Raw genomic sequence first — 19,664 nt, 5'->3', positions numbered from 1 at the left:
CATTACCGTATATACACACACACCTACCTGTCATTACCGTATATACACACACACCTACCTCTCATTACCGTATATACACACACACCTACCTCTCATTACCGTATATACACACACACCTACCTGTCATTACCGTATATACACACACACAGGAACCTACCTGTCATTACCGTATATACACACACAGGCACCTACCTGTCATTACCGTATATACACACACACCTACCAGTCATTACCGTATATACACACACACCTACCTGTCATTACCGTATATACACACACAGGAACCTACCTGTCATTACCGTATACACACACACACACAGCTACCCGTCATTACCGTATATACACACACAGGAACCTACCTGTCACTACCGTATATACACACACCGGCACCTACCTGTCATTACCGTATATACACACACCGGCACCTACCTGTCATTACCGTATATACACACACACACAGCTACCTGTCATTACCGTATATACACACACAGGAACCTACCTGTCATTACCGTATATACACACACAGGCACCTACCTGTCATTACTGTATATACACACACCGGCACCTACCTGTCATTACCGTATATACACACACACACAGCTACCTGTCATTACCGTATATACACACACAGGAACCTACCTGTCATTACCGTATATACACACACCGGCACCTACCTGTCATTACCGTATATACACACACCGGCACCTACCTGTCATTACCGTATATACACACACACACAGCTACCTGTCATTACCGTATATACACACACAGGAACCTACCTGTCATTACCGTATATACACACACAGGCACCTACCTGTCATTACCGTATATACACACACCGACACCTACCTGTCATTACCGTATATACACACACACAGGCACCTACCTGTCATTACCGTATATACACACACAGGCACCTACCTGTCATTACCGTATATACACACACAGGCACCTACCTGTCATTACCGTATATACACACACAGGAACCTACCTGTCACTACCGTATATACACACACAGGCACCTACCTGTCATTACCGTATATACAAACACACAGGCACCTACCTGTCATTACCGTATATACACACACACAGCTACCTGTCATTACCGTATATACACACACACACAGGCACCTACCTGTCATTACCGTATATACACACACACACACAGGCACCTACCTGTCATTACCGTATATACACACACACACACAGGCACCTACCTGTCATTACCGTATATATACACACACACACAGGAACCTACCTGTCATTACCGTATATACACACACACAGGCACCTACCTGTCATTACCGTATATACACACACACACACAGGCACCTACCTGTCATTACCGTATATATACACACACAGGAACCTACCTGTCATTACCGTATATACACACACACAGGCACCTACCTGTCATTACCGTATATACACACACAGGCACCTACCTGTCATTACCGTATATATACACACACAGGCACCTACCTGTCATTACCGTATATATACACACACAGGCACCTACCTGTCATTACCGTATATACACACACAGGCACCTACCTGTCATTACCGTATATATACACACACACACAGGCACCTACCTGTCATTACCGTATACACACACACAGGCACCTACCTGTCATTACTGTATATACACACACAGGCACCTACCTGTCATTACCGTATATATACACAGGCACCTACCTGTCATTACCGTATATACACACACAGGCACCTACCTGTCATTACCGTATATACACACACAGGCACCTACCTGTCATTACCGTATATACACACACAGGCACCTACCTGTCATTACTGTATATACACACACACACAGGCACCTACCTGTCATTACCGTATATACACACACCGACACCTACCTGTCATTACCGTATATACACACACCGGCACCTACCTGTCATTACCGTATATACACACACAGGCACCTACCTGTCACTACCGTATATACACACACAGGCACCTACCTGTCACTACCGTATATACACACACACAGGCACCTACCTGTCACTACCGTATATATACACACACCGGCACCTACCTGTCACTACCGTATATATACACAGGCACCTACCTGTCATTACGGTAATGACAGGTAGGTGCCTGTGTGTTTGTATATACGGTAATGACAGGTAGGTGCCTGTGTATATATACGGTAGTGACAGGTAGGTGCCTGTGTGTTTGTATATACGGTATATACACACACAGGCACCTACCTGTCATTACCGTATATACACACACAGGCACCTACCTACCTGTCATTACCGTATATACACACACACAGGCACCTACCTGTCATTACCGTATATACACACACACAGGCACCTACCTGTCATTACCGTATATACACACACACAGGCACCTTCCTGTCACTACCGTATATACACACACAGGCACCTACCTGTCATTACTGTATATACACACACACACACAGGAACCTACCTGTCACTACCGTATATATACACACACACACACACACACACAGAGATCTACCTGTCACTACCGTATATACACACACAGAGATCTACCTGTCACTACCGTATATACACACACAGAGATCTACCTGTCACTACCGTATATACACACACAGGCGCCTACCTGTCATTACCGTATATACACACACAGGCACCTACCTGTCACTACCGTATACACACACACAGGCACCGACCTGTCACTACCGTATACACACACACAGGCACCTACCTGTCATTACCGTATATACACACACACACAGGCACCTACCTGTCATTACCGTATATACACACACACAGGCACCTACCTGTCATTACCGTATATACAAACACACAGGCACCTACCTGTCATTACTGTATATACACACACACACACAGGAACCTACCTGTCACTACCGTATATACATACACACACACACAGGAACCTACCTGTCACTACCGTATATACACACACAGAGATCTACCTGTCACTACCGTATATACACACACAGGCGCCTACCTGTCATTACCGTATATACACACACACACAGGCACCTACCTGTCATTACCGTATATACACACACACAGGCACCTACCTGTCATTACCGTATATACACACACACAGGCACCTACCTGTCATTACCGTATATACAAACACACAGGCACCTACCTGTCATTACCGTATATACACACACACAGGCACCTACCTGTCATTACCGTATATACACACACACAGGCACCTACCTGTCATTACCGTATATACACACACAGGCACCTACCTGTCACTACCGTATATACACACACAGGCACCTACCTGTCATTACCGTATATACACACACACACAGGCACCTACCTGTCACTACCGTATATACACACACACACAGGCACCTACCTGTCACTACCGTATATACACACACAGGAACCTACCTGTCACTACCGTATATACACACACAGGCACCTACCTGTCACTACCGTATATACACATGTGACACCCCAGGGGTCTGGTTGCCACAGTGATAGAGATATTACGTCTGAGAGCAGGTGGGAGGTCTCTTGGTCAGGGATCCTATGCATGCCACACCTCCTGCCCAGTCCTGGGAGGGGAAGAACTTCCCCTATATAAACCTAGGGCTGAGGCAGGGTTAGTGAGTAGAGAAGAAGTAGAGACAGAGAAAAGAAGCAAATATAGGAACAGAATATCAGGAGCTCTGTGGGAGCAGTGTTACAAGGAGTCAGGGGCTGGCAGCTGCAGAGCTCGCCCTGACTGAGAAGTATCACCGGACCCGGAGTCCGAGGCTGTGGGGACTAATCTCTACCCAGCAGCAGAAACCGACCGGCAGGGGATTGCAGGTCCTCTGGCCCAGAAACCCGAAGGCACGGTCACACGCGTGGGACCAGCACCGCCATCGTGGAGCGGAAGCCATTAGAAGGCCCCGAGTCACCGGCCATACGGGTGAGCACCACACGGTACACTCAGGGACGTGGGCTACTTTTACCTGCCTCTAGCAAGGTAGCCAGAAGAGTACAGTTAGTTGGGAAGGCCTACAACTCCGCCTGGCCAGGGGAGATCCCATCTGCTCAAGGACTGACCAGGCCCCGATTGCTAGCAAGTACTCCGGGAGGGTCTATCTTTGTCACCAGTAAAGACCCTGAACTACACCGCATCGTCTCTGAGTGGTCCCTACTATCCCCATCATCCACGTCGGCTGCCCTGAGGCCATACCCCTCCCGTTGGGGGTTATACCATCCACGCTGCACCATCCTTCCACCGGCCTCAGCGGTCTGCCCTGTAGCGGCAGCTCCATAGCTGCATTCAACGGGTGGCGTAGTCATCCACCATCTACTGCTAATAGACTGCCACTTAGTCTGACTCCCTGGGCACGGACCGGGTCACCGCCACGAGACTACTACCCCCATCTGATCCGGCTCCGGGTAGGCTCCCGCGTGCGCAACGCTGCGCGACTCAGGCCCAGGGGCGCGTCAACTTTTGGCGTAGTCGGCAGGATTTCGTGCCCGCAACCACCGGGTACTGCGTCCTGAAAAAGAGACTTTTAAAACTTACCATCCGTGAAGTTTTCCCGCCATCCGGCGCCATCTTCAGCCTTCTTCCCGCCATCCGTGAAGATTCCCGCCATCCGGCGCCATCTTCAGCCTTCTTCCCGCCATCCGTGAGGTTTTCCCGCCATCCGGCGCCATCTTCAGCCTTCTTCCCGCCATCCGTGGAGTTTTCCCGCCGTTGGCCGCCATCTTGAAGACGCCGCGCGGGAAGAAGAGGGGCGTGGACTCCGAAAGCGCGCGAGAACTGAAGCCCCGCCTCACGTCCGGACGTCGCGTAAGGTCCTGGAAGGAGCCCAGCAGACGCCGACGTCACAGGAGCGCGACGGAAGGTCCTCAACCCTGACGATCCACTGCGGAGCCGCGGCCTACGGAAGAGGATCATCGCAAGGTAGGCCACGGTCCACTAGGGGGGAGAAGGATGTCGGATACGGAGGAGAGCTTCACCGCACCAACCCCCGCCAGCGCCACCGCTGTGGCGGTCATGCCTTTCACCATGCCCTATATCCCGGGGGCAGCCTGGCTACCCCAGTACTCAGGGGAGTCACATACCCTGCAGGACTTTAGAGAAAAACTGGATAGCCTCTTCCAGGTGTACCCCCTCACAGAAGAGCAAAAAGTGAGCATCCTGGTGGCCCAATTAACCGGGGCAGCCCAAAGGGAGGTAAAGTCCTGGCCACCTGGGGGGAGGACTGTCGCAGGGATACTAACCCGGCTGAGGGACACCTTTGATACCCGCACCTCAGCCGAGATCAATCTTAGATTCTACGGGTGCAAACAGCGGGCACATGAGAGTATAAGGGACTATGCCCTGAACCTACAAGAGGCCCTGAGGGCCATTAAGCAGACCGACCCTGACGGCGTGGGAGACGAGCACAGGCTGTTAACTGAACAATTTATAGAGGGTTTATATTGCAATGCCCACCGAACCCAGTTGCGGGCAATGGCCTTACAGGACCCTCATCTGGGATTTGCACAGTTCAAGGACAGAGCCATCCGGGTGCTCCGAGAACCGGCACCAGGTGGCGTTGTGACCCACAGACGCCCCACTACCACTTACCACCAGGAGGCGGCGCCCTTGTCGGCAGGGCCTGTGGGAGCTGATGCGCAGGCTTTGAACAATGACTCGGCTCCAGACCTGCACCATCAGGTCCAAGAGCTAGCTAAAAGCGTTGCTGCGCTAACCCGAACTGTGCAGTCTTTACAGGTTTCCACTCCAGGGAAGATCCAGCTGGCATCCGGACCGGAGGACATCCCGTGGCGTCGACCAAGGAGGACCCCACCGGCCAGAGGAAGACCCAGCGACCGATACAACGAGGACGGACAACCCATCTGCTGCCGCTGCAATCAACCCGGACATATGGCAAGGTACTGTCCTTTAAACGGGCACAACCTAGGGTAGAGGGCCAACCCCTAGGAAAAAGATCATCAGGCCCATCGAACTGGCGCGACAAATATGTGGGCGGACGTCCAGTCTTGCCTGTGGTACTGGATGGCATTCCTATGAGTGCCCTACTGGACACCGGATCACAGGTCACCACCATCCCGTACGTGCTCTTCAAGCAGTACTGGAATGACTCGGATATTACCCGCTACCCTGACGACGATTTGAGTATCATCGCCAGCAATGGTCAGCCCGTGCCACAGATCGGATTTAAAGAGGTGACCATTAAAATTGGTAGAGTTGAACTGGCAGCACAGGGACTGATCATTGTAGACATTGACAAACACGAGAGTCACCCAAAGATAACTCTAGGAACTAATGTAATTGAAAATTGTCTTGCAGAGGTGATTTTCCTTTTACAGCAGGTTGCCAAGAACGCCAGCTCCGGCGAGCAGCGAGTGCTCCAAAAAGAGATCCGGGCACTGATGCGACGGCAACAGGTGGAACTCTCCGGCGGTGAGATTGGTAGCGTGAGAATGTGTGACCCTTTCCCTATTGCCATGCCCCCAAAAAGTGAAATGATGATTTGGTGCCGGGCAGCTATTGGTCTGAGAGGTAGAGATTACCAGGCAATGGTAGAGCCAGTTTACTCAGACAGTAGGCCCACCATCTTGACAGCACGGGGGGTGGTTAATGTACGCCATGGGAGGGTGCCCGTTCGCATAATCAATATCGGGAAGAGGGAAGTGTACCTGCCCCGGTATGCCACGCTAGCCAAATTATATACCATCAACCAAAATGCTATACAATCTGTGGAACCCTTGCCTCCATCTCACCCGGAGGAAGGTAACGGCTCTAAGAAAACAATGGAGGACTGGTGTCAGCAACTACATTTGGGTACTGACTCCACTCCCTCACACCAGAAACAGGGAGTCTATCGGGTGGTTCAAGAGTACGAGAGAGTGTTTAGTAAACACCCGTTAGACTTCGGGCGAGTCAAGGGGGTAGAACACCACATCCCCACGGGAGACCATCCTCCCATAAAAGAGAGGTATCGACCCGTACCCCCTGCACACTACCAACACGCCAAGGGGATGCTTAGAGACCTGAAGGAGGCTGGGGTGATCAGGGATAGCTGTAGCCCCTGGGCAGCTCCACTAGTCTTAGTCAAAAAGAAAGACAACACCATGAGGATGTGTGTAGATTACCGGAAAATCAACCGTATCACACACAAGGATGCGTACCCCTTACCAAGGATAGAGGAGTCTTTGGCTGCTTTAAGATCTGCTAACTTCTTCTCTACCTTGGATCTCACTAGTGGGTACTGGCAGGTTCCTGTAGCAGAGGCGGACCGGGAGAAGACCGCATTCACCACCCCGATGGGACTTAGCGAGTTTACCTGTATGCCGTTCGGACTCTGCAACGCACCAGGAACCTTCCAACGATTAATGGAGTGCTGTCTGGGCCACAGAAACTTCGAGACGGTCCTGTTGTACCTGGACGATGTCATCGTATATTCTAAGACTTATGAGGACCACCTGAAACACCTGGCGGAAGTGTTCGAAGCTCTGGCAAGCTACGGCCTAAAGGTGAAACCCTCCAAGTGTCACCTCCTGAAACCAAAGGTGCAGTACCTGGGACACGTGGTGAGCGCTGACGGAGTGGCTCCCGACCCTGATAAGATCACCGCAATTAAGGAATGGCCAAGTCCCTCCAGTGTAAAGGAAGTGCGGCAGTTCCTCGGGTTGGTAGGCTACTACCGCAGGTTCATCCCCGGTTTCACCAAAAAGGCAGCGCCTATGCAAGACCTCCTGATAGGCCAGTCCCGGAAGGCCAAGAACCAGAAGCCGCCCTTCAGATGGGAGAAGTTAGAAGAAGAGTCCTTCCGCCAGCTGAAGATGGCCCTCACGGGGGATGAAATCCTGGCGTACCCGGATTACAGCCAGCCCTTTATCCTCTACACCGACGCAAGTAACATCGGGCTAGGAGCCGTGCTGTCCCAGATCCAGCAGGGGAAAGAGCGAGTAATCGCTTACGCCAGCCGAAAACTGCGACCCACCGAAAGAAACCCTGAGAATTACAGCTCATTTAAGCTAGAGTTCCTGGCAGTGGTGTGGGCAGTCACCGAACGCTTTAAGCACTACCTCGCTTCTTCCCGGTTCGTCGTGTACACGGATAACAACCCGTTGACACACCTGGACACGGCAAGACTCGGTGCCCTAGAGCAGAGATGGATGGCCCGCCTGTCCAACTACGAGTTCACCATCAAATACCGGGCAGGACGCTCCAATACCAACGCGGACGCCCTGTCCAGGATGCCAAACCTACCGGACATAGGAGAAGATCCAGAGGGACTGGAAGAAGTCGAACTCCCCGCGTTTCACCGTCATGGGACTATCCAGTATTCCCATCGGGTAAGGAGTAAGCAAGGCGCTACGCTTAACCCCTTACCTCACTACAACTGGGCGGAAACGCAGGACAGTGACCCTGCCGTCCGGCTGGTGAAGGAGATGCTGACTCGGCCAGAGGCTCGCCTTGACCCAGACGCTCCGGAGGAAGCCAAGCAACTGTGGGCAGAAAAGAGTAGACTGTTCCTTTACAAGGGGAAGTTGTGCCGCAGAATGGTTAACTCCCGGACGCATGAACTAATCTGGCAAGTAGTGGTGCCACGAAGAGACGCAGCCATGGTGATGGAGGCATACCACGACGGGGCTGGACACTTCGGATGGAAGAAGCTGGAGTTCCTGCTGCGCGAGCGGTTCCACTGGGTAGGCATGAGGGGAACCATCGAGAGGTGGTGCAGAGACTGTGGCCCGTGCAACCTAAGAAGGAAGGACCGTGCCAGCCAGAAGACTCCCCTGCAGTCCATCGTCACCCGGCAGCCGTTGGAACTGGTAGCCTTGGATCATGTAAAACTGACCCCAAGCAGAAGTGGCTACGTCTACGCACTAACCATCGTGGATCACTACTCCCGGTTCTTGGTTGTCGTCCCCGTCAAGGACTTAACAGCTCGAACAGCAGCTAGAGCCTTCCAGCAGCATTTCTGCCGTCCACACGGGTACCCGGACCAAGTGTTGACAGACCAGGGACCTGCCTTTGAAGCGGAGGTCTTCCAAGAATTCTGCACTCTGTATGGCTGCCGGAAGATAAGGACGACACCCTATCATCCGCAAACTAATGGACTTTGTGAGAAAATGAACCAGGTGGTAATGGATCTTCTGAAAACGTTGCCCCTGGAAGAACGCGGTCTGTGGCCTGAGAAGCTGCCCGATCTGGTGGACCTATACAACCACATCCCGGTAGGTTCCACCAACTGTACCCCGGCTTACCTAATGAGGGCAAGACCTGGTAAGTTACCTGTTGACCTGGAAATGGGAGTCCTGACACCCGAGGACACCTCACCAGAAGCAGACTGGGACACAGAGAGGCAGCAGCAGTACCGGAGAGTACAGGAGAGCGTGGAGCGAAGTCTCTGTCAGGCTAGGGAAAGACAAGAGAAAACTTACAACCAGTATGCTCCCGCTGTTCCCCTGGTACCCGGAGAGCAGGTCTTGAAGAGAAAAAGACGGCTCCACAAGTTGGACGACCAGTGGGAGAAGGACCCGTACACCGTACTGCCCTCAAGCCACGACAACCCAAAGGTCTGTACCATCAGTAAAGACGGAGGGGAAACCACAACCATTGTATCCCGGGATCACCTGAAGAAGTGTCCCGAACAGCTACGGAACCCTGAAGAGGAACAAGAAGACCCTCGACCCGTAGAGGAAAGGGAAGACATGGTTAGTACTGTGCTCGGAGACTTCCCTCGGTCTTGGACTCAAGTCAATGGCGCAGTTGTGGTACCCGTACTCACCTTCCTCCAACCAGCATCCCAAGCACCTACGGAGCGACAGGTAGAGCTGGAAGAGCAGCCGGTCCAGGAGGCAGAAGACTCCACACAAGCAGAACAGGAGGATCAACCCTCTGCTTATAGTGAGCCTGCCGTACCCCTAGTGAGCCAAGGAGCCGGTAGACAGCTGCCCAGTTTACCCTTGACAGCTCCTACACCCTGTAGTTCAGGGCTAGACAGTCAGCTCCGTAGGTCCACTAGGGCCACTAGAGGCCAGTTACCCGCACGTTGGAGGATTTGAAATGTATAAATTGTTTTATTTGTGGTTACCTGTTTTTCTTGTTGCTTGTGTATAATTATGTGTTTCTAGTTGTTTATAGGAGACTTTGGTGGATTTACCGGGAATCCTTTGTACATAGTTGGAGCGTAACCCAGGACGGACTAAAGACTGTTAAGGACTCGGGGCAGGACAGACCCCTACCTGGTTACGTCTCCCTGTTTTGGTGAAATGGACACCTTGCTTTCTTCAAAGACTGCACCCGGTTACGGACATGCCGTGACCACCTTTATGTGTTTCTTTATTGTATTGTTATTGTTATACCTTATTATGTTTTTCCAAAAATATGTTTAGTCCCGGAGTACTAAATTTCACTAGGGGGGAATGTGACACCCCAGGGGTCTGGTTGCCAAAGTGATAGAGATATTACGTCTGAGAGCAGGTGGGAGGTCTCTTGGTCAGGGATCCTATGCATGCCACACCTCCTGCCCAGTCCTGGGAGGGGAAGAACTTCCCCTATATAAACCTAGGGCTGAGGCAGGGTTAGTGAGTAGAGAAGAAGTAGAGACAGAGAAAAGAAGCAAATATAGGAACAGAATATCAGGAGCTCTGTGGGAGCAGTGATACAAGGAGTCAGGGGCTGGCAGCTGCAGAGCTCGCCCTGACTGAGAAGTATCACCGGACCCGGAGTCCGAGGCTGTGGGGACTAATCTCTACCCAGCAGCAGAAACCGACCGGCAGGGGATTGCAGGTCCTCTGGCCCAGAAACCCGAAGGCACGGTCACACGCGTGGGACCAGCACCGCCATCGTGGAGCGGAAGCCATTAGAAGGCCCCGAGTCACCGGCCATACGGGTGAGCACCACACGGTACACTCAGGGACGTGGGCTACTTTTACCTGCCTCTAGCAAGGTAGCCAGAAGAGTACAGTTAGTTGGGAAGGCCTACAACTCCGCCTGGCCAGGGGAGATCCCATCTGCTCAAGGACTGACCAGGCCCCGATTGCTAGCAAGTACTCCGGGAGGGTCTATCTTTGTCACCAGTAAAGACCCTGAACTACACCGCATCGTCTCTGAGTGGTCCCTACTATCCCCATCATCCACGTCGGCTGCCCTGAGGCCATACCCCTCCCGTTGGGGGTTATACCATCCACGCTGCACCATCCTTCCACCGGCCTCAGCGGTCTGCCCTGCAGCGGCAGCTCCATAGCTGCATTCAACGGGTGGCGTAGTCATCCACCATCTACTGCTAATAGACTGCCACTTAGTCTGACTCCCTGGGCACGGACCGGGTCACCGCCACGAGACTACTACCCCCATCTGATCCGGCTCCGGGTAGGCTCCCGCGTGCGCAACGCTGCGCGACTCAGGCCCAGGGGCGCGTCACACACACAGGCACCTACCTGTCATTACTGTATATACACACACACACAGGCACCTACCTGTCACTACCGTATATACACACACAGGAACCTACCTGTCACTACCGTATATACACACACAGGCACCTACCTGTCATTACTGTATATATACACACACACACACACACACAGGCACCTACCTGTCATTACCGTATATATATACACACACAGGCACCTACCTGTCATTACCGTATATACACACACACACACACAGGCACCTACCTGTCATTATCGTATATACACACACAGGCACCTACCTGTCATTACCGTATACACACACACACACACACACACACACAGGCACCTACCTGTCACTACCGTATATACACACACAGGCACCTACCTGTCACTACCGTATATACACACACAGGCACCTACCTGTCATTACTGTATATACACACACACACAGGCACCTACCTGTCACTACCGTATATACACACACAGGCACCTACCTGTCAATACCGTATATACACACACAGGCACCTACCTGTCATTACTGTATATACACACACACACAGGCACCTACCTGTCACTACCGTATATACACACACAGGAACCTACCTGTCACTACCATATATACACACACAGGAACCTACCTGTCACTACCGTATATACACACACAGGCACCTACCTGTCATTACTGTATATACACACACACACACACACACAGGCACCTACCTGTCATTACCGTATATACACACACAGGAACCTACCTGTCATTACCGTATACACACACACACACACACACAGGCACCTACCTGTCATTATCGTATATACACACACAGGCACCTACCTGTCATTACCGTATACACACACACACACACACACACACACACACAGGCACCTACCTGTCATTACCGTATATACACACACAGGCACCTACCTGTCATTACCGTATATACACACACAGGCACCTACCTGTCATTACCGTATACACACACACAGGCACCTACCTGTCATTACCGTATACACACACACAGGCACCTACCTGTCATTACCGTATATACACACACAGGCACCTACCTTTCATTACCGTATATGCACACACACACAGGCACCTACCTGTCATTACCGTATATACACACACAGGCACCTACCTTTCATTACCGTATACACACACACACACACACACACAGGCACCTACCTGTCATTACCGTATATACACACACTCAGGCACCTACCTGTCATTACCGTATATACACACACAGGCACCTACCTGTCATTACCGTATATACACACACACAGGCACCTACCTGTCATTACCGTATACACACACACAAGCACCTACCTGTCATTACCGTATACACACACACACAGGCACCTACCTGTCATTACCGTATATACACACACACACACACACACAAGCACCTACCTGTCATTACCGTATATACACACACACAGGCACCTACCTGTCATTACCGTATATACACACACACAGGCACCTACCTGTCATTACCGTATACACACACAAGCACCTACCTGTCATTACCGTATATACACACACAGGCACCTACCTGTCATTCCCGTATATACACACACACACACACACACACAGTCACCTACCTGTCATTACCGTATATACACACACAGGCACCTACCTGTCATTACCGTATACACACACACAAGAACCTACCTGTCATTACCGTATATACACACACACAGGCAGCTACCTGTCACTACCGTATATACACACACAGGCACCTACCTGTCATTCCCGTATATACACACACACACACACACACACACACACAGTCACCTACCTGTCATTACCGTATATACACACACAGGCACCTACCTTTCATTACCGTATATGCACACACACACAGGCACCTACCTGTCATTACCGTATATACACACACAGGCACCTACCTTTCATTACCGTATACACACACACACACACACACACACAGGCACCTACCTGTCATTACCGTATATACACACACTCAGGCACCTACCTGTCATTACCGTATATACACACACAGGCACCTACCTGTCATTACCGTATATACACACACACAGGCACCTACCTGTCATTACCGTATACACACACACAAGCACCTACCTGTCATTACCGTATACACACACACACAGGCACCTACCTGTCATTACCGTATATACACACACACACACAAGCACCTACCTGTCATTACCGTATATACACACACACAGGCACCTACCTGTCATTACCGTATATACACACACACAGGCACCTACCTGTCATTACCGTATACACACACAAGCACCTACCTGTCATTACCGTATATACACACACAGGCACCTACCTGTCATTCCCGTATATACACACACACACACACACACAGTCACCTACCTGTCATTACCGTATATACACACACAGGCACCTACCTGTCATTACCGTATACACACACACAAGAACCTACCTGTCATTACCGTATATACACACACACAGGCAGCTACCTGTCACTACCGTATATACACACACAGGCACCTACCTGTCATTCCCGTATATACACACACACACACACACAGTCACCTACCTGTCATTACCGTATATACACACACAGGCACCTACCTGTCATTACCGTATACACACACAAGCACCTACCTGTCATTACCGTATATACACACACACAGGCAGCTACCTGTCACTACCGTATATACACACACAGGCACCTACCTGTCATTACTGTATATACACACACAGGCACCTACCTGTCATTCCCGTATATACACACACACACACACACACACACACACACAGTCACCTACCTGTCATTACCGTATATACACACACAGGCACCTACCTGTCATTACCGTATACACACACACAAGAACCTACCTGTCATTACCGTATATACACACACACAGGCACCTACCTGTCATTACCGTATATACACACACAGGCATCTACCTGTCACTACCGTGTATACACACACAGGCATCTACCTGTCATTCCCGTATATACACACACAGGCACCTACCTGTCATTACCGTGTACACACACACAGGCACCTACCTGTCATTACCGTGTACACACACACAGGCACCTACCTGTCATTACCGTATATACACACACAGGCACCTACCTGTCATTACCGTATACACACACACACACACACACACACACACACACACACACACACACACACACACAGTCACCTACCTGTCATTACCGTGTATACACACACAGGCACCTACCTGTCATTACCGTATACACACACACAAGAACCTACCTGTCATTACCGTATATACACACACAGGCACCTACCTGTCATTACCGTATATACACACACAGGCACCTACCTGTCATTACCGTATATACACACACACACACAGTCACCTACCTGTCATTACCGTATACACACACACAAGAACCTACCTGTCATTACCGTATATACACACACAGGCATCTACCTGTCACTACCGTGTATACACACACACACACACACACAGTCACCTACCTGTCATTACCGTATATACACACACAGGCACCTACCTGTCATTACCGTATATACACACACAGGCACCTACCTGTCATTACCGTATATACACACACACACACACACACAGTCACCTACCTGTCATTACCGTATACACACACACAAGAACCTACCTGTCATTACCGTATATACACACACAGGCACCTACCTGTCATTACCGTATACACACACACAAGAACCTACCTGTCATTACCGTATATACACACACAGGCATCTACCTGTCACTACCGTGTATACACACACAGGCACCTACCTGTCATTCCCGTATATACACACACAGGCACCTACCTGTCATTCCCGTATATACACACACAGGCACCTACCTGTCATTACCGTGTATACACACACAGGCACCTACCTGTCATTACCGTGTATACACACACAGGCACCTACCTGTCATTACCGTGTATACACACACAGGCATCTACCTGTCATTACCGTATATACACACACAGGCACCTACCTGTCATTACCGTATATACACACACACACACACACACACACACACACACAGGCACCTACCTGTCATTACCGTATATATACACACACAGGCACCTACCTGTCATTACCGTATACACACACACAAGAACCTACCTGTCATTACCGTATATACACACACAGGCACCTACCTGTCATTACCGTATATACACACACAGGCATCTACCTGTCACTACCGTGTATACACACACAGGCATCTACCTGTCATTACCGTATACACACACACAGGCACCTACCTGTCATTCCCGTATATACACACACAGGCACCTACCTGTCATTCCCGTATATACACACACAGGCACCTACCTGTCATTACCGTATATACTCACACAGGCACCTACCTGTCATTACCGTGTATACACACACAGGCACCTACCTGTCATTACCGTGTACACACACACAAGAACCTACCTGTCATTACCGTATATACACACACAGGCATCTACCTGTCATTACCGTATATACACACACAGGCACCTACCTGTCATTACCGTATATACACACACAGGCATCTACCTGTCATTACCGTATATACACACACAGGCACCTACCTGTCATTACCGTATATACACACACAGGCACCTACCTGTCATTACCGTATATACACACACAGACACCTACCTGTCATTACCGTATATACACACACAGGCACCTACCTGTCATTACCGTATATACACACACAGGCACCTACCTGTCATTACCGTATATACACACACACAGGCACCTACCTGTCATTACCGTATACACACACACACAGGCACCTACCTGTCATTACCGTATACACACACACACAGTCACCTACCTGTCATTACTGTATATACACACACAGGCACCTACCTGTCATTACCGTATACACACACACAAGAACCTACCTGTCATTACCGTATATACACACACAGGCACCTACCTGTCATTACCGTATATACACACACAGGCATCTACCTGTCACTACCGTGTATACACACACAGGAACCTACCTGTCATTACCGTATACACACACACAGGCATCTACCTGTCATTACCGTATACACACACACAAGAACCTACCTGTCATTACCGTATATACACACACAGGCACCTACCTGTCATTACCGTATATACACACACACAGGCACCTACCTGTCATTACCGTATATACACACACAGGCACCTACCTGTCATTACCGTATACACACACACAGGCACCTACCTGTCATTACCGTATATACACACACACAGGCACCTACCTGTCATTACCGTATATACACACACACAGGCACCTACCTGTCACTACCGTATATACACACACAGGCACCTACCTGTCACTACCGTATACACACACACAGGCACCTACCTGTTATTACTGTATACACACACACACAGGCACCTACCTGTCATTACCGTATATACACACACACAGGCACCTACCTGTCATTACCGTATATACACACACACAGGCACCTACCTGTCATTACCGTATATACACACACACAGGCACCTACCTGTCATTACCGTATATACACACACAGGCACCTACCTGTCACTACCGTATATACACACACAGGCACCTTCCTGTCACTACCGTATATACACACACAGGCACCTACCTGTCATTACCGTATATACACACACGGGCACCTACCTGTCATTACCGTATACACACACACGGGCACCTACCTGTCATTACCGTATATACACACACACAGGCACCTACCTGTCACTACCGTATACACACACACACACACACACACACACACACACACACACATCTACCTGTCACTACCGTATACACACACACACACACACAAGCACCTACCTGTCACTACCGTATATACACACACACACACACACACGCATCTACCTGTCATTACCGTATATACACACACAGGCACCTACCTGTCATTACCGTATATACACACACCTACCTGTCATTACCGTATATACACACACACAGGCACCTACCTGTCATTACCGTATATACACACACCTCCCTGTCATTACCGTATATGCACACACACAGGCTCCTACCTGTCATTACCGTATATATACACGCACCTAGCTGTCATTACCGTATATACACACACCTACCTGTCATTACCGTATATACACACACACACAGGCACCTACCTGTCATTACCGTATATACACACACACACTGGCACCTACCTGTCATTACCGTATATACACACACACTGGCACCTACCTGTCATTACCGTATATACACACACACAGAAACCTACTTGTCATTACCGTACATACACACTCGCACAGGCACCTACCTGTCATTACCGTATATACACACAGGCACCTACCTGTCATTACCGTATATACACACACACACACACCCCCCTGTCATTACCGTATATACACACACAGGCACCTACCTGTCATTACCGTATATACACACACGCACAGGCACCTACCTGTCATTACCGTATATACACACACACACACACCCCTGTCATTACCGTATATACACACACACACACACCCCTGTCATTACCGTATATACACATGCCCCTCAGGCCCCGTTCCTCCTCGGTTTTCCCAATGCTGGAGACTCGGATGATGATGATGGGAGTCTGGAGGCCGAGCTCATGGCCATCACTGGGGCGAACAAAGCTGCACGGAAGGAGAAGCCCAAAGGAAAAAGTGAGTAATGGGAGCATTCCTGCACATGTCCTATAATAGTTCTGCTGGTCCAGTGGCAGCACCTTGGGTCCAGGAGAACTCTGAGTAATGGACGGTTTCCCCCAACTTGTCGTGGAGTCGTATGTATCGGCCAGACGTGCTCAGTAATCTTGGCCGGTCGTGTGACTTGTCTGAGGATGTGCTGCCCCCCGTCTTTATCAATGTTTTGCCCCGTTCTCCCTCCAGACCCCCTCCCCATGGAGCACATTGAGCGCATGGCCGCCCTCTGTATGCAAGATGTGGACGAGGACATTGATGACGATGTGGATGACGATGAAGACTTGATGGTGAGTCCTGAGTCCTGGCCGTGCACACAAGAGAGCTGTCAGCCGAGCTCTGCGGAGAGGGGAGTGAGCGCTCTGCTGGTAGCCCTCGTGGAGGGTGTACAATAGGAGTCATCTATGTGGATTGTTACGGCCATAGACTGTCAGCTCTCCTTATCATCGACAGGCAGAACTAAATGAGGTCCTGGCAGAGGAGGAAGAAGAGCCGAAAGTGACGACTCTCCCCTCACAGGTAGACATGCTCAGTGCTCGTGCCAAACCCAGAAATCCTGCTGGACCCGTTGCCAATATGTGTTTTTTTTTTGTGTCCCCTTAGGTTGTGCTAGCTTCAGCGGGCAGCATGGAGGGCACGGTGCAGGAGCGTCTGGCCATGTACAAGGAAGCCCTGAGTAATGCCAAGCAGGCCGGGGAAGGAAGCAAAGTCCGGAGATACGAGCGAGGCGTGAAGGTGCGCTGCCGGTAATGCCCCCTCCGTACCCGCCGCCCGACATTCCCTCACTCTCCCTCTATCCACCAGACTCTGGAGGACATGCTGCGTACAGTTAAAAAGGGCGGCTCTGTGGCCGCAGAAGACATCCCACCCCCCGTGGCCGCCGGCAAAACCCCCAGTGCTCCTGCTCCCCTGCCCAGTGCCGTCATCACGCCGGACCCCCCTGCAGTGAACGGAATACCAGCAAAGACCCCTCCGCCGGTGGCCATCAAACCTCAAAGCTTTCTGCAGCCGGTGACCATTGCTGCCCCCATCACCTCATCTGCCCCAGCCACGCCAAGCCCAGGTAAGCAGCGCGGGATATGCCCCAGGGTACAGGGGTAACCTCGTGGTGGGCCGCGGTGTAACGGGGGTCCCTCTTGTCACTCTGTCCTCGCAGCATCGGATGAGAACAAGACGCGAGTGATGGATCTGCAGAGAGAGTATAAGCTGGCGGCCATTCAAAGCAAGCAGCAGGGGGACACTGAGCGGGCCACCAAGTATTACCGCGTGGCTAAAGTAAGTACACCCTCCTCCCAATATACTACGGTCACCCAGCGTTCCTGAAGCCTGTCTCTAATGGCTTGTCGCCCAACTTTCACGCCCGTCCTCCTTCCTACAGTCTCTGGATCCCATGTTGTCGGCGTTAGATTCTGGACAGACACTGGACTTGGACAGCCTCCCCCCTCCACCCGGTGAGTCCCCCCTTATTAGAAAAAAAACATGCTTTCTTCCCAAAAACCAGTGCCACACCTGTCTACAGGCTGTGTCCAGTATTGCAGCTCCTCTCCATTTAAGTGAATAGGACTAAGCTGCCATAGACAGGCGTGGCGCT

General features: G+C 50.7%; 1 protein-coding gene across 1 annotated transcript in view; it reads left to right on the top strand.

Moving 5' to 3' along the window:
* Positions 1 to 19,664, top strand: part of CC2D1A (coiled-coil and C2 domain containing 1A) — a 41,520-nt gene that overhangs the window by 5,389 nt on the left and 16,467 nt on the right. Inside the window, exons 2-8 of the mRNA XM_073654353.1 lie at positions 17,911 to 18,037; positions 18,263 to 18,363; positions 18,527 to 18,592; positions 18,677 to 18,808; positions 18,878 to 19,136; positions 19,230 to 19,348; positions 19,452 to 19,524. Coding sequence (XP_073510454.1) covers positions 17,911 to 18,037; positions 18,263 to 18,363; positions 18,527 to 18,592; positions 18,677 to 18,808; positions 18,878 to 19,136; positions 19,230 to 19,348; positions 19,452 to 19,524 — 877 coding nt within the window. The remainder of the gene's footprint in view (positions 1 to 17,910; positions 18,038 to 18,262; positions 18,364 to 18,526; positions 18,593 to 18,676; positions 18,809 to 18,877; positions 19,137 to 19,229; positions 19,349 to 19,451; positions 19,525 to 19,664) is intronic.

Source organism: Phyllobates terribilis, unplaced genomic scaffold (genome assembly GCF_046119375.1).
Source record: "Phyllobates terribilis strain yellow unplaced genomic scaffold, ASM4611937v1 Scaffold_11__3_contigs__length_659146591, whole genome shotgun sequence".
Lineage (NCBI taxonomy): Eukaryota > Metazoa > Chordata > Amphibia > Anura > Dendrobatidae > Phyllobates > Phyllobates terribilis.
This window is presented reverse-complemented; position numbering and strand designations above follow the sequence as displayed.